The sequence below is a fragment of the Bubalus bubalis genome, chromosome 4 (assembly GCF_019923935.1).
Source record: "Bubalus bubalis isolate 160015118507 breed Murrah chromosome 4, NDDB_SH_1, whole genome shotgun sequence".
NCBI lineage: Eukaryota > Metazoa > Chordata > Mammalia > Artiodactyla > Bovidae > Bubalus > Bubalus bubalis.
Genome location: NC_059160.1, coordinates 90518655 through 90535033, shown reverse-complemented (window position 1 = coordinate 90535033; position 16379 = coordinate 90518655). Strand labels below are relative to the sequence as shown.

General features: G+C 40.5%; 1 protein-coding gene and 1 long non-coding RNA gene across 5 annotated transcripts in view; one reads left to right on the top strand and one right to left on the bottom strand.

The window, feature by feature from the left end:
- Positions 1 to 11258, top strand: part of CERS5 (ceramide synthase 5) — a 29802-nt gene extending 18544 nt beyond the window's left edge. For 3 of the 4 annotated variants that reach the window (XM_006075772.3, XM_025284141.2, XM_025284140.2), the window contains 9 exons: positions 412 to 517; positions 1266 to 1396; positions 2089 to 2146; positions 3874 to 3924; positions 5114 to 5206; positions 6800 to 6928; positions 7032 to 7138; positions 7952 to 8108; positions 10341 to 11258. In XM_006075772.3, coding sequence (XP_006075834.2) covers positions 412 to 517; positions 1266 to 1396; positions 2089 to 2146; positions 3874 to 3924; positions 5114 to 5206; positions 6800 to 6928; positions 7032 to 7138; positions 7952 to 8108; positions 10341 to 10490 — 982 coding nt within the window. In that variant the 3' untranslated portion in view covers positions 10491 to 11258. Of the gene's footprint in view, positions 1 to 411; positions 518 to 1265; positions 1397 to 2088; positions 2147 to 3873; positions 3925 to 5113; positions 5207 to 6799; positions 6929 to 7031; positions 7139 to 7951; positions 8109 to 8953; positions 9063 to 10340 lie in introns of all 4 variants that reach the window. The other variant, XM_025284137.2, reaches the window with a different exon arrangement.
- Positions 9655 to 13108, bottom strand: LOC123333301. The gene is made up of 2 exons (XR_006550596.1): positions 13046 to 13108; positions 9655 to 9840 (listed from the first exon to the last, which is right to left on the bottom strand). It is a non-coding gene; the product is annotated as an uncharacterized LOC123333301 (long non-coding RNA).
- Positions 13109 to 16379: the final 3271 nt, after the last annotated feature.

Here is a 16379-nt window from a genome sequence, read left to right as displayed (position 1 = left end):
CATAAGTTAAATAAGCAGGGTGACAATATACAGCCTTGACGTACTCCTTTTCCTATTTGGAACCAGTCTGTTGTTCCATGTCCAGAGGTTTAGCAAGATTAAATAAGTTGCCCAGGTTCATACAGGCAGTAAATGGTAGACTAATGATTTGATCTAGGTCTTTCTTACTCTAAAGCTCAAAATGTGATAAAGGGAACCAGGGAAAAATGGAAAGAGAGCTTATGTTCCAATATTTCTTAAACAGGTCACTTCTCAAGTGAATCAATGGCAGAATTCAGGATTAAATCAAAAAGTTCTGGCTCCTTGCCAAGTGTTTCCCCCTTTCCCTCTTATCAGTCCCCTAATCAGAATTTTTGCTTAATGCTTAGCAAACGATTTTTAGAATTGGCTTTTGGGTTTTCTCCATTACAGGTTTATTGCCAAACCCTGTGCACTCCATGTTGGCATCCAGGACAGTGGTCCTTATCAGGCACAACCTAATGCTATCCTTGAAAAGGTGTTCATGTCTATTACTAAGGTAAGTGGGCAAAAAAAAAAAAACAGGAAGATTTTTGTTAGGGTTCATCCCCCATAGGGCATGGGAGGATAGAGAGCAAGTATTTCCAAGGCTAAGGATAGGACGGGATGATCTTTCACATTTGGATAGTCCATAGAGCTATTAGGAGAACTTTATCCACTCAAGGAAATACCTTTGGGCTAGGATACCTTAAATAATTCAAAATTACATACATTGGAGATTTAGGCCTAGCAGTCACCACCACCCCTACTCCCCAAGACACACATCATATTTTGATTTTGTTTTTCCCTGCTTCAGCTCTTGTCATTACCTAGTTGCATAATCAAGATAGAGATGGTACTGATAGCCTTTGCAGGTTGGATTTTTGTTTTTTTTTTAATTGAAGGATAAATACTTTACAGAATTGTGTTGGTTTCTGCCAAATATCAACATGAATCAGCCATAGGTATACATATGTCCCTTCCCTCTTAAACCTCCCTTCCAGGTTGGGTTTTTAATATTTTCTTTTTTACTCACTTGGGCTAGAGGGAGAAAACCAAATAGCTATGTGTATAGGTGAATGGTAAAGCTTCCTGATGTGTAAAATAGTACTTCTTACATAAAAATGACTTTGGGGATGAAACCTGGAAAGAAAAACATTACTTAAGTCACTGTAGTTATTACCCCTCTGCCACCCAGCTTGTCAAAGGGCTTTAATGAGTAGATTTGAAGAAAAAGCAATGTTCTGACTCTGGTCATACGTCTACAGTATCCTGATGAGAAAAGGCTGGAGGGCCTGTCAAAGCAACTAGACTGGGATGTCCGAAAAATCCAATGCTGGTTTCGCCATCGGAGGAATCAGGACAAGCCCCCAACGCTCACTAAATTTTGTGAAAGCATGTAGGTGTATGGAAGGAGGTGGGGAGTGAGGAGAAGGGTGGGGTATGACTGGACTAAGGTTTTCTTTTTGGAAATCACTTCTCCTCTTAGGATAACAGTCAATGGATGCAGAAGGCTAACTCTGTTATAGGCTGGAAAGAAGAGAACTGAAAGCTTGGTCACCCTTAGTTTCTTAGACATACTTGTCCCTAAGCTAGCTGTAGTTGCATTTCGTTCACGTTTCCCAAAGAAATTGGGAATGAATTTCTCTACTTTAACTTACGTAGGTAGATATGCACACCCTCGTATACCTTGGTAGAGATAGTTCCAGCTTGCTATAGGCTGACATTTTAATAGGAAGCATCCCTTTTCTGGACATGCTATAGTTCATTTCACTGGGTTTTTTACTGATTATCCTCTGGACACCAAGCACTATATCTCATTGTCATGCAAAAAAAAAAAAAAAAATAGGCACTATCATTGGGGAGTCTGATATAAAAGAAAAGTTCACTGAAACCAGTATATATTTGTAGAAATCTATTTTTAAACAGAGGCTGGAAAATTTTTATCTCTTTGGCTTTTTAGGTAACCGTGTATCATCAGTTTCTTACCAGTAAACGGTGTTGTCCCCAAATGTGCAACCTTGAATTCTTTAGCTCAAAGACTTTCTTTTGAGTAATTGTTTGTCTAACTTCTACTCTTCATCCATCTAGGTGGAGATTCACTTTTTATTTATGTATATTCTGCTACGGAATTAGATTTCTCTGGTCGGTGAGTCTGAACTTTCTCTGGTTCTCTGTTGGGGTCTAATCATTCATGCATCCCTAGAGATAAGAGTTAAATACCTTTAGAGCTTTGTCCTCTACTCTCTTTTGTTTTTTCTTTGTGATGCCTAGAGCCCAGGTTTATAAGCTAAATAAATTGTCTTCTGTCTGGGGCCTGACATCAGTAACCTCATGACTCTGTTTCTCCTTAAATAATGCTAATAATAATAGTATTAATTAAATTGACATAGTACATGATGGTTTACAAGGCATTTGACAAAAGTCCTGTTCTTGCAAGGAGGAGACAGTTAAAGAAATGACGTCAGTAACTCATTGAAGTAGGTATTATTCCTGCTTTGCAATTGATTATCAGAGTCAAAGAAGAATTTCAGGCTTTTTGATTCATGAGTCTTTTTTTTTTTTCCCTACTGTACCACAGTATTTTCCTCTAAATGCATAATTGAAGTTTCAAAATACGTGAAACATAAGGAAGCAGAACTGAAGGAAGGGACTAGACAATTACACAATCATATTTGGAGATTTTAATGCTCTTAATTGGTTAAATCACTAGACAAAAAATATCACTGAGGATGTAGAAGGTTTAAATAACAGTCCAACCAGTTTGACATTTATAGGACACCACACCAGCAGCTGAAGGATATATATTATTTTCAAGTCCATGTAAAGGATCCACTAAGATAGACCATACACTAAGCCATAAAATTAGTCTCAGCATATTTTAAAATTTTGAAATCTTATAAAATATGTTCTCTGACCATAATGGAATTAAAACAGGAATCAAATCAATAATAATAAGATGTCTAGAAAATATTTGTAAGTTAAACAACTGTTCTGAATAACCCAAAGAGCAAATAAGAAATCACAAGGGAATTAGAAAATACTTTTAATTGAATGATGCTGAAAATACAACATACCAAAGTTTGTGGTATGCAGCTAAAGAATACTTTTGAGGAAATTGATAACTTTAATTGTTTATATTAGAAAAGAAGAAAACTTTAAAATCAGTGATTAAGTTTTCACTTTAAGATCCAGAAAAAGAAGAGCAAAGTAAACCCAAAGTAAGTTAAAAGAAAGGAAAAAGAGAAAAGCAAAAATTGATGAAATAGGCATTAGAAAATAATGGAGAAAATTACTAAAGCCAAAGGTTGGTTCTTTGAAAGTTTTAATTAAAATTGATAAACCTTTAGAAAAAAACAAGAAAACAAATTATCAGTATCAGGGAGAAAAAGAGGCTATCACTATAGGTCCTGTAGACATTGAAAGAATAGTAAGACCACATTATGAACAGTTTAATAGTAATAAATTCAACAACTTAGATGAAATGGACAACCCTCTTAAAGGACATAATTGAAACTCCATTGGAGATGATTGCTTTTGACTTTTGAATCTTTGGCACAGAGAGATCTCCTTTGATTATTAAATGAAATCACTGTCTTCCTGCCTCCCAGTTTCCTATATATTCCAGGTTGTGATGTTTCCAAAAGCTATCCTAGCACTCTCTTTGCTCTTGTGTACGGTTTCTCTCGTCTTAATAGCACTTTCTTGTTCTAGCAAAAAAGTATAATTGTTTATTTAGCCTTTAAGGATCCCTAAATTCTGTCTAGGGGGCTTCCATTTTCTTTCCCGTCTCTTTGCCCAAAGTATAGAGAGAAAGAGGTAGATGGGCCAGGACAGAATTCTGAAAACTGACTTGGATTATTTGTTTTCTCTTAGTCACCTTGGTTCTGGGACACCCGACAGTGCTGGCACAGTTACCCTTATCAGGTAAGATCTGAGCCCTTTAAGACAGGGGCGTTATGTGTGTGTGTGTGTGTGTGTGTGTGTGCGTGCGTGCGTGTGTAGGATGGGGTTGGGGAGGGTGCATCACCAGTCCCAGGGCAGATAGAACAGTCCCTTGAGATTCTTGAGGGATTAGGGACTGAGTCTCTTGGAGTCATATGTTCACAGTATGTATTTTTGGGGTCCCCACAGCCGTGAAATCTTGTGATCTGTTTGTTCCAGATATTCACCTTAATTGGGCTGGAAAGAAAAGCAGCTTCCTGGCACTTAATGAGGTGCTTTCTGGTTCAGGGGTCCCTTTTGAATCCCATAAGAGCATCTTGGCTCTAGTCTAAAGTAGAAAAATGTCAAGGGGTTGCTAACAGGGTGGAAGAAGGAAAGGCCTCGATGTATTTAATCCCCTGAAAATTGCCCAGAATTCTAGACACACTGATTTGATTGTGCTGTGTGTGTGTGTGTGTGTGTGTGTGTGTGTGTGCGCGCGCGTGCTTAGTTGCTCAGTCATGTCCTTGTTAACCGTGAAAGTCACTCAGTCCTGTCCAACTCTTTACCCAGGGATCAAACCCAGGTCTCCCACATTGCAGGTGGATTCTTTACCAGCCCGAAGAAGACTGGAGTGAGTAGCCTATCCCTTCTCCAGCAGATCTTCCCAACCCAGGAATTGAACTGGGGTATCCTGCATTGCAGGCGGATTCTTTACCAGCTGTGCTACCAGGGAAGCCTATCTGATCTCTAAAAGATGAGCCAAAGATGTGTATGGGCTTCCAATGTGGCGCTAGTGGTAAAGAACCCCCTGCTAATGCAAGAGATATAAGAGATGTGGGTTCTATCCCTGGGTCGGGAAGATCCCCTGGAGAAGGGCATGGCAACCCACTCCAGTATCCTTGCCTAGAAAATCCCATGGACAGAGGAGCCTGGCAGGCTACAGTCCATAGGGCTGCAAAGAGTTGGACACGACTGAAGTGATTTAGCACACAAAGATGTATATGTGGAAGGGAAGAGTTTTAAGTGTCAACACCAGTCCAGTCTGTTAGCTATTGCACATCTTGGAAGATGATGGAGAGGAAGAGTATTTAATAATCGGGGGTATGAGTTCGCTGACACAAAGAAAGCTGGGAACATGGAATGAGTCTTTGACTAGCTGGTATCCTCACTACTACTTTTTCTCTTCCAGCCTCTCACAAGTGGACTTTATTACTATTATATCATGGAATTGGCTTTCTATTGGTCTCTTATGTTTTCTCAGTTTACAGACATTAAAAGAAAGGTAAGGACGTTGGCTCCCTTAACACCCTGTTTATGGCACCCTCCTTTCCGGCAGCTACCATTATTGTCATTGTGATGGATTCTCTGTCCTGATTAGGACCACAAAAGAGGGTGAAAGTAGCTTCAGTGTGACTTTTAGCTCTTTGTAATGTTCTCAGAAGTGAGCCCTGACTAGTGAAGTATATTTGAGTCATTCAGGGCAGCCCAGGATGCAAACAGTTAACCAGCTAAGAAGCATACCCTTTTCTTTGTTTTTCTCCAAGGTTCTTACACATATAAAGCTCAAGAAACTAGTCAAAACTTAGGGATAGCAAGGCCTGATCCAGGAAAAGCTTCGATTCCAGAAAAACTTTTGCCATTAGTGACCCTTGTTCCCTCTCTGTTCTCTCTTCTTGGTGACCCCACTTACTTAAAAGAATGTCAGTTGGAAGGGGTTTTAGATGTTTTAGTTTAGCCTTTTCTTGCTGTTGTTTAGGAAACAGATTCAGAGAAGTGAGTTGACTTGCTTACAAAATGGCAAAGTTGCAAATGGCTTAAGTTTTTTGTAAGTATACAGAAAGGGCAGAATCTTCACCTTTTATTGGCATCCACCTGACATAATGCAATTCCAACAGCTCTAACCCTAATCTGTCACTAACTCATGGTTATCTTTGGTAAGGAAAATCAGGGTTAGCACTTGTGGGAATGGATTGACATTAATCTGGCTTATTAGTTGTTGTGTAACCTAGAAGCATGATATATAATTTAAATGCCTCTCACCCTCCTTTGGTTACTCAGGACAGTTACACACCCTCCTATGGAGACATAGGTCTCCTTATTAAAATTTCATTTTAATACATGACACATATAAAAAGGTTTATAATATGTATGTAGGTTTTAAAACGTTCTAGAATGTGTACTTGTGAACTCATCCCCAACTCAAGAGCTAGAACGTGTGATTGTATCCATCCATATGGAGAGCATAGACTTTATATCCTTGCTTCTCTGATGCAATTTACCTGCCTCCTCCCACCCTCTATCCTTCACTGGGCTGAGAAGTATTTATTAGATATGTGTAATAACTCAGGTATTTAGAGATTTTTCAGGATCTAACCTTGTTATTTGAACCCAAGAGGAAATGAGAGCTTTAAATCTGAGAGCAGGAAGTGCTTCTGAAATGTTTTGGAATAGCTTCTCCCCTCCACAAACCTCCCCTTTCTCTTAGGTCCCTTTGGTTGAAATTCCCTTCATCAATGCAGAAGAGTCTTAGATACTTAAGGAATCTGAGAGATATAAGGCTTATATGCCTGACTACCACCTGGGAAATTATCTCCAGGTATCAACTAAGCATTTGAAGTCTACATGTTCTGCAACTACCAAAGAAAATTGCTCTTTTCTGTGTTTTGAGCTATAGATTGAGTGTAGATTATGGGTCAGTCACTGATGTAGATAGTTTTGGGTGAAATGTTAGGCAGCTCCCTAGGGGAGAATTGAAACAAAATGAAACTCGTAAGGGGTGGGATGAGGCCCTCTGAGAACAGTGCAGGGCACTGAGTTGTGTAGCAGCTCTGCGGCCTTGCCTTTACCTGCCTCTGCTATTTGCATTCCTTCCTAGGACTTTCTGATCATGTTTGTGCATCACCTGGCCACCATTGGGCTTATTACCTTCTCCTACATCAACAACATGGTTCGAGTGGGAACGCTGGTCTTGTGTCTACATGATGTCTCAGACTTCTTGCTGGAGGTAAGACCCCTCAATGACTCTTTCCTCACTAGTCCTCTTTACTTTTCTTCCTATCTGAGAACTGGCTTTCTCCCCAATTCAATTCTTATCTTTCTTTCTCCAGGCAGCCAAGCTAGCCAATTATGCCAAGTACCAGCGTCTCTGTGACACCCTTTTTGTAATCTTCAGTGCTGTTTTTGTGGTGACTCGCCTAGGAATCTATCCATTCTGGTAAGTGTTAGGGCTGTGGAGCTGTGGTAAATATGTAACAATAAACTGGTCACCAGTTTAGGGAACAGACATCAAGATTCCCTAACCCTAAATATTGCTCTGCTTTTTGCTTGACCTAACCTGAACTTCTATGGATTCTTGAAGGACCTCATTTCCCCTGTACAGTATTTCTAATACAGTATGATGTAGACCGAGAGCATCCAACTCACTTAGCTATGGCTCTCCTGATTCATCTCTGAGGAATAGTCCTCATTTTATGCCTAAGTAACTCCTCTGCCTTCTTTTGCACTGATTGTGGACTTCTCAGGCTTTTGCTTATTTTCCTGCTCTATACTCTCTCCCATCCTGACCACTCCCACTCCCACACTACTCTCACTTCTACACTCACGACTAAATTACAAGTCATTGACTCTGTGGGTTGGAGATTTTCCTTAGTCTGAGGGAATTGGCCATCAGCTGTCCTGTATGTGCGTGAGAATCTGAATTATTCCTAGGGTTATTGTTAAAACTGTTGTCCCAAATTGGTGATACTCTGCATATTTGGATTAGTAATATGACTTATTTGAAGTGATTAGTAATCTGACTTACTCTGTCAGCTGCTAAGAGTTGTATATCTTCCATTATTCCTAAAGATAGAAAACTCCATGGGCCCCTTTCTTTACTGTCTTCTCACTGTGCATGAATATCCCTGGAACTTCAACTGATAGAAGGTATGGTGTGAAAACACAAGGTTCTGCTTTCCAGGAAATTCAACTTCATCCTTATGTGTCTGGCTTTGACTCTAGAATCTGACCATTGACCTTCCTCTTATAGGATCCTGAACACAACCCTCTTTGAGAGTTGGGAGATGATCGGGCCCTATTCCTCCTGGTGGCTTTTCAATGGCCTTCTCCTGGTCCTACAGGTTCTGCATGTCATCTGGTCCTACCTAATTGCACGAATTGCTTTCAAAGCCTTGATCCGAGGAAAGGTAAGGGTGAAAGATGGCTTCTTTCTTTGGGGTATTACCAAGAAAAAAGCCTAGGGCTCTAAGGTTTTCATCTTTTCTTTAGGTATGAGTGTTTAGCCATCTAAGACATGACTTAGATGTCAGAGGCAGGATCTGCCTTCTTCCTGTCCCATAGGAATGACTTCTGTTAAATAATAAACAGGATTAGGTTTTGGAGACCATTTCAACCTACCCCTTACCTACCTACATCATGGATTTCATATTTTTATTTTTAGCATGGAAGCCTTTTTTCAAAGGAAATCATACGCAGAGCTCCAAGATGTAAGGAAATCATACGCAGAGTTCCAAGATATAAACTGTATAGAAGCCAAGATGTTAGATTGCCTAGAAGTGGTATGGTAATTCACAAGCCACCCCAAGATGGCCACACTGTGGTGTTCAAGATACAGTTTATGTAAGGAATTAAGTACCAGCCTCACTTACTGTTGCATGAGGCAGGGTCTTAAGTGAGATAGGTTTTTAGGGCTTCAAATACCCACTTTACTTCAAGAGCCCAAAAGCACAAAGAAAGGCGTCATTCTGTGATAAAACTCAAAACTGAATTTTGCAAATTCTGAAGCAGTCAGTCAAACTGTGATTAGCCTGAGGGATTCAGCCTTCAGTAACATACAATCCCAAGGGGAGGGGCTCTGGTGGAGGATACGGACTCTAGGACAAAGGGATGGAATGTTTCCCAGGAATATATGATCTCTTGTGACACTGTTCCTTATGGCTTTAATTGGTTTCAGAACTTGCTTAGTGTGCCTGTGCATCTTGGTGTAGCTATTGGACATCTCTCTTTTCCCCTGCTTTTCTTCCCTGACCAGGTGACCTATCCAGGAAGGATTAGACCCAGACTCTGTACTCTCCACTCTTTTCTCACCTCCTTCCTTTTTTCTATGCCTGGTGGGAGCTGGACAGTTTCATCTCTTGCATGTAAGTGTATCTGTGCTTCTAGTGTTCAGTGAAGCATGTCTATCTGAATGTTTCTCTTCCTTCCTGCTTTCCTTTCTGTTTCCCTGCATTGTATGGAGCATGCCTTCTCTCCTGACCTTGTGGGGCATTGCTGAATGGAGCTCAAGTTGCCAGATTCTTTTTCCTAAATTGAGGCAAGAGTAGAGTCTGCTTTTTTTTTTTTCCATTTCTGTTTTTCCCTTCTGTCCCGCCTGCATCCCTCCTTTTTGAGCTTCCCTTTAGCTCAAATCTAACACACTGCCCTCTGGTGGAAATTTCCTGACGATCAGATAATCAACTCGTGATCTGGGTTCAGAGGTCAATAGCTATAATAAGCCATAGAATCTTAGAGCTAACCCAAAGCAAGTACCCCACCCTCTGGTAACAGCAATTGTAGTATTGTTTCCTTATCACCTCCTTCTCTTATTTATTTAGGGGAAAAAAAAGCACACGTTTATTATCCTTCAGTTCTGGAGGGCAAAAGCCTGACATAGGTCTCACTGGGTGTCTTTCCTTTTTACTTTTATGGTCCATGGTAGAAAATTTGAAATACTTTGCTTGGTATGCAGGATAGTTTAGATCGGAAAACACTGCTTTAATCCAAATCCTTCATTTGAAAATACAGAATAAAAAGCTGAGTTTGAAAGGTGAAGATTCATAGGGAATAGCATGATTGGGACTGGGATTCTTGTCTTGCTGACTGCCAGTCTGCTTTTCTTTTCACCATGTTGTGTATCTTCAGGATACTAGAGAGGTAATCCTGTTAGGAGAAAAGGGAAAACATTGAAGAAACAAGTGCATTGGATGTTAATATTTGAGCCCAGGAAGAGTAGAACACCTAAAAAGACCCAATTGTGGATCAACTTTGGGGATATAGCAAAACTCTAGATCACCAAAACTGCAGTGGAAGTGATGACGACAGCCCTGTATTGTTGTGCTGGCCTTTTCTCTTTTTGAGGTAGAAGAGAAAGGGTATGTGAATGTTTTTAGCTCTTTTAGGCTGGTCCTGGAAGGTAAACTCCTCTACCAAGACGGCTACTTACTTCATTGAGAACAGAATTAGAGATGATGAGAGAGAAACACAGAAAGCAGGCAGGTACTCATAAGTCTGTATGGTCCCGATAGTATTTTGAGTCAGGTGCCACCAGAAAGTAGGCCAGATTGGAAACAGTGCCCAAACATGGGCTCTGTGGGCTCTGTCTTATGAGTCTAGAAGAGTTCTGTCCTTACCTTTCCTACCTTTGGCCCCATCCCTCCCAGGTGTCTAAGGATGATCGCAGTGATGTGGAGAGCAGCTCAGAGGAAGAAGATATAACCACCAGCACAAAAGGTCCCTGTGGCCGCAGCTCCAGCAATGGTGCCAATCGGGTGAATGGTCACATGGGAGGCAGCTACTGGGCTGAAGAGTAAGGTGGTTGGTATGGGGACTTCAGCATAGATGGACTTGTAGGGCCACTGGCAACCTACTCCTCTTGGGCCTCCCCACATCTACATTCCTGGGTCTAGGGGGTGTGCAGGGCACTGAGGAGAATCAAAGAAGCAAATATTTTCACTTTTTAAAAAAAAACTCGGCCATTTTGTATTTAATAGCCTCCAGGTTCTTTAAGTAATGTTATTTGCTCTGTGTGTGCACGTGCGTGTGTGTGTATGTGCGCGCCTCTGCATGTGCATTTGTGCATATGCGTGAGTCTCGTTGCCTAGGTTGGGGCACATTTCTGGACTAGGGCCATTAGGCCTTGCCTGGTCTCCTCTGAACCCACCTCAGTCCCAGATTTGGCTGCATCTTGAATTATGCTGTTTCCAGAGTGTCCCCTCCCTGGTTGCCCATGGCTCTTGAGCCCTGACCATCTGAATGGAGCAGCTGAGTTTAGCTCCACGTTTCTGCACTGTTTCTTCTTTGGAGCTGGAATATTTCGCATGAAGTTGTATGCAAACAGACAACCATGAAATAGGTGGCCAGGATTGCTGAGGCCCCTAGCTAGATCCCCTTCCTGCCACCTGGTAGTGACAGGGACAGCTGCTGATACCCTGCTCTTTATTCAATGGTACGCAGGAAGTGGGGGTGGCGGGTGGGAGGAGCAGGCGAGCTGAGGGCTGGAGGACAACAGCTACTGGGTGAGCTGTTAACGGTTTATATTATTGTTTACTCTTCTGTGATTAAAAGTGCTTCAACCCTCATCTGCTGTCTCAACCTCTTTAGTGACTCTATCCCCAGTTCCCTGAATCCATAGTCTGATTAATAACTTTTTCAGGTCTGATTCTAGAGGCCATTGGACACCCAAGTTTTTCCTTTCTGTGCATAGATGCTAGAGAGAGAGCACCTGCATTTTAAGGCTTTATATTTTAACAAAAAATAAACATGTGTAGTGATCATAAGAAAAAATACTGAGCAAATAAAAGCATGTATATTGCCAAAGCAGCAAAGACTGGTTGAAGAGCTAAGACACCTGAGTATTTCCTGTATTTCCCATTTTATTGAGTATAGAGACTGCCAGTTAATATCTTAAGATGGAGATAAGTGAGTCTAAACCAGTGTTTTCTATTTTAATTCTGGTTTCTCTTCTAGCCCATGGAGAAACAATTTTCCTAATCTGGATTTTTCTGTAGTTGAGGTTTAGGCAAAATTACCAATAGTAGTATTTATCTCTTAGAATATTTTCCATTCAGTGAATATTCAGATTATCAAAATATTTCCAGATGTTCTTGTGTACATTAAGACATATGGAGTGCTTCATTGTTAAGGAGACAGATAAAAATGGAAAGAAATAGGTTATTGTAGGTTATTGTTCTAAGAATCAGATACTCATTTGATGTTCATTGACATTACTGGGATACTGACCCTACTAAATTTATCTTACTGAGTGGCTGGATTTTAAAAAGACTTACTATATATATATATATATATATAGCACAAGGGCAAATTAAGTTCTAAAAAATTTTACGTAGTTATTTAGTCAGAACTAGTCAGGAAGACTAAAAGACTAAGGTCTTACATTTAATTCCTCAACTTACCATATTGTTGAATAGTAATTGTGAAATATGAAAATACTTTGGAAAGTCAGACAAGATATGTATGCCTTTTGAAGTTGGAACAATTGCTTTGTAAATACGATTGAATTAGTTGGCCCAGTTAATCTGACACGTGGTATAATTAAAATAATAATAGTTAACACATAGCTCTTTATTACATACAGGTATGGTATCGAGCACTTTACAGAGGATTAAAATACAGCAAAATAGGCTAACTTTGCTAAATTCAAACACCTAGTAAAGAATCAAACTCAGAGTCTCTATTCTTAATCACTATACCGTAACACTTCTCAAGACTTTATGTAAGGAAGAATAGTTGTTGGAGAAACATCTAGCCAGAGGCATAGACTGATTAGAGTTAACTTTGGATGACTGAATTGAGATTAGAGTCGGTTATAGGAACAAGGCTTGTTCTGAGCACATAGTTGGAATTGGAGGGAAGTGAGAGAGTGCTGGAGGGTTTGACTACAGAACTGAAGACAATAGTGTTAACTGGGATGGCAAAACTGTCATGAGGCCAGATTTATAGATGGCCTTGGAAGGTTTCATGCCTTAGATGCAAACACATCATCCCTACCTGAGAGCTAGGAATGTTTATAAGAGAAGCAAGGCATTACCTCTCCACTGTTGAATATAAAAGAATTTGAGAGACCCCTGGAGGTCCAGCCATTAAACTCCACATTTCTGCTATAGGGCGTGTGGGTTCGATCCCTGGTCAGGGAACTAGATCCCACATGAAGTTTTAACTTTATTATTTACTGAAAAGATAACACGTTTGTATAGTGCTTAACTGCTTTGAAGATGATTTCACAACATCAAAAAGCGAACTTCAGAACACTTGTAAAAGTAGGGATTATTATCTGCATTCTATAAATGAGTGTTTGGATTGTACCTTGACCCTAAGTGGGAAGCTGCTATAAATTGGGAAGACATACCCGGTCTTCCCTGATAGCTCAGTTGGTAAACAATCCACCTGCAGTGCAGGAAACCCTGGTTCAGTTCCTGGGTCGGGAAGATCTGCGGGAGAAGGGATAGGCGGCTACCCACTCCAGTGTTCTTGGGCTTCACTTATGGCTTCCCTTGGGGCTGGTAAAGAATCCGCCTGTAATGCGAGAAATCTGAGTTTGATCCCTGGATTGGGAGGACCTCCCTGGAGAAGGAAAAGGCTACCCACTCCAGTATTCTGGCCTGGAGAATTCCATGGACTGTATAGTCTATTGGGTCACAAAGAGTCAGACACAACTGAGTGACTTTCACTATGTGCACCTAAAATATAATGGTGTAAAACAACAGTTTATTTCTCATGGTTTGATTGGTTGAATGAGCCCAGTTAGAAATACCTCATATGGTTACAGTCCGATGGCAGCTGGGAATGGAGTAGTTTAGAGACTCAACTGAGCTGGATGTCGAAGATGATTAATAGTCTGGCTAGAAGTTAATGCTGGCCATTCCCTAGGAAGAGTTGGGGCTGTCAACTAAAACACCTAAACATATCTTTCCCTGCCTTGAGCTTTGCTCAAATGGTTGCATTGCATAATGCAGGAAGCAGACGTCACTAGGCCATTTAGTGTTGATTGAGGGAATTCCCTGGCAGTTCAATGGTTAGAACTTGGTGCTTTCACTGTGGTGGCCCCGGTTCAATCCCTGGTGGGGAATTAAGATCCCACAGCCTTGCAGTGTGGCCAAAAATAAAGAATGTTGACTGGAACTGGCACACATTACTTCCACTGTATCCTACTGATTGAAGCAGTCACAGGGACCACCTAGATACCAGGGAGTGCTGAGGTAGATTCTGCCTCTTGGTGAAGGATTGGTGAGGTCACTGCAGAAGAGCATGGGAGAGGACTTCCCTGGTGGGCCAGTGGTTAAAAATGCATCTTCTAATACAGGGAATGTGGGTTCAATCCTTGGTTGGGGACCTAACATACCACATGGCTGTGGGTTAGCTAAGCCCATGTGCCACAATTAGAGAGCCCAAGTGCCATAATTACTGAGCCCACTTCCTCTGAGCTCATGTTCCACAACAGGAGAAGCCCCTTCCACACCACAACTAGAGAAAGCCCATGTGCCAAAAAATGAAGACCCAGTGCAGACAAAAATTTTTTTAAAAAGAGCATGGAGAATGGTTGCATTCACCTTTGAAAAATTCAGTTTGCCACAGTGACAAAACAGTCTCAGAAGTTGTTCAAAAAACACAGATTGCCTGTTACATATCATGAGTTTTCACAGTCCTAAAAACAATCATGAGTGTAGTTAGTGGGTGGTAGTATGCTTATTTTAAACCAAGTTCTTCAGACTTTAGATCCAATATGTCTGCAGGAAGATACTTTCACTTCAATGAAATATTTATCAAGTGCCTACTTGATGATAGGCACTGTGGCAGAGAAGCTAGAGACACAAAGATGAACAAGATCTGGTTTCTACTTTCAGAGAGCTCAGACACCAGTAAGGAAAGGAAAAAAAAAAAAAAGATACAATGTGATAGCAACTGTTCTAAATCATTCTTGGCAAGGTGGGAGAAAACTTGAAAGTGGAGCTGGACCATCAAAGATGAGTAGAACTTTGCCAGGAAAACAGGAATAGGAAGGTATTATGTTTAGGAGAGATGGGAGTATATGAGAGATATCAGTTCTGGTTGATATGAAATAACTTGAGACAAACATCTAGAAATGGTGGGTAAACTTGAGGTGGGTTTTTTTTTTTTTCCCCCTTTAATGCACAGCTGAGCTTCTAAGAAAGTGACACAAAAGATGCAAAGCAGTTGAAAACTAGAGCAGAAGCCAAAACACCTGATGCAGTTACTGAAGGAATAAAGACTTGGGTTTTAATGCTGACAAGAGATAAGACTGTGGCCCCATGCAGGAAGCTGAACTGAGACCTCGAGTTAAAGCCACAGCAAAAGGAGGGGACTGAAAAATACATGCAGTTGGCAAAAGGAGAAAGCAAAGATGTTTGAATGCTTGGGCTTGTGAGGTCAGGATGCTCTTGAGAATATTCTCAAATTCTGGGCCCATACTTCATGTGAATTTGAGAACCTAAATGCATACTTCCTTTGTGGTCTGGGAAACATCACAATCCCTAACCCCATCCCCAGGTAAGAACTTGAAGGAAAATTGATCTCAGATTAATTATCTCTGGGCCTGTTTTGGGAAGACCTGTACATAATGATGCAGACAATGCTGGAGTTCTTACTAATACACTACCACCAACACCCCCCGCACCAAACAGAAAAGTTCCAAAAGATTATCTCAAGTCTGCAGCACATATAACTAACAAAATACAAGTATCCAGAGTGTATATAATTAAAGAAATGACAAGGACAACCCAATAGGAAGAAAAGGAGAGAGGGGAGGGAACAAAGGATATGAATAGGTAATTCCTAGAGAGTGAATATGCCAATGGATAATCAATAAAAAGGTGATCAACCTTACTATAAATCAATGATATGTAAAATGAATAGAATCCACTTTACACCAACAGAATGAGGAAATGTTGCCAGTGTGAGTAACATTGACATAACTTTTGGAAAAGCAACTTAATAACTAGTAAAGCTATCTTTTGTAGAAACTAGAACAAGGAAATTAATCGCATTGCTGTTTATAAGTGGGGGGAAATTGGAAAAAGATCAGTGATCTTTCTACTAGAGAAATGGAATAAATTAATCTACTCATGTAATTGGAATATTATACAATTAAAATGAAGAGCTAAGTTTTCCTGTTAATATGGATGTGTAGTCCAAACCAGTAGGACATATATATATTTATGTATGAATTTTCAAATATGTTACAGGGAATTGTTTCATGTGGATTTGGAGTCTAAGAAATCTCAGGATCTATAGTCAGCCAGCTAGAGATCCAAGAAGGCTATAGTTGATGGTATAGTTCCAATCTGAGTCCAAAAGCCTGAAAACTAGGAAAACCGGTGGTGAAAGCTGCAGTCCAAGTCCATAGGCAGGGGAAGACAAATGTTCCAGCTCAGACAGTCAAGTAGCAAGACTGCCCTCTTACTCTACCTTTTAAAAAAAATTAAAGGGACTGCCCTGGTGATCCAGTGGCCAAGACTCTGCACTCTCAATGCAGGGGACCTGGGTTTGATCCCTGGTCAGGGAACTAGATCCCACATGCCACAACTAAAGATTGAAGATCCCACATGCTGTAACTAAGACCTGGTCAGGCAAATATTTTTTAATTAAAAAAATTAAAGTTATTGATTTATAATAGTTTGACATATATATATTTTTTAAAGATTCCACATATAAGTGATAACATA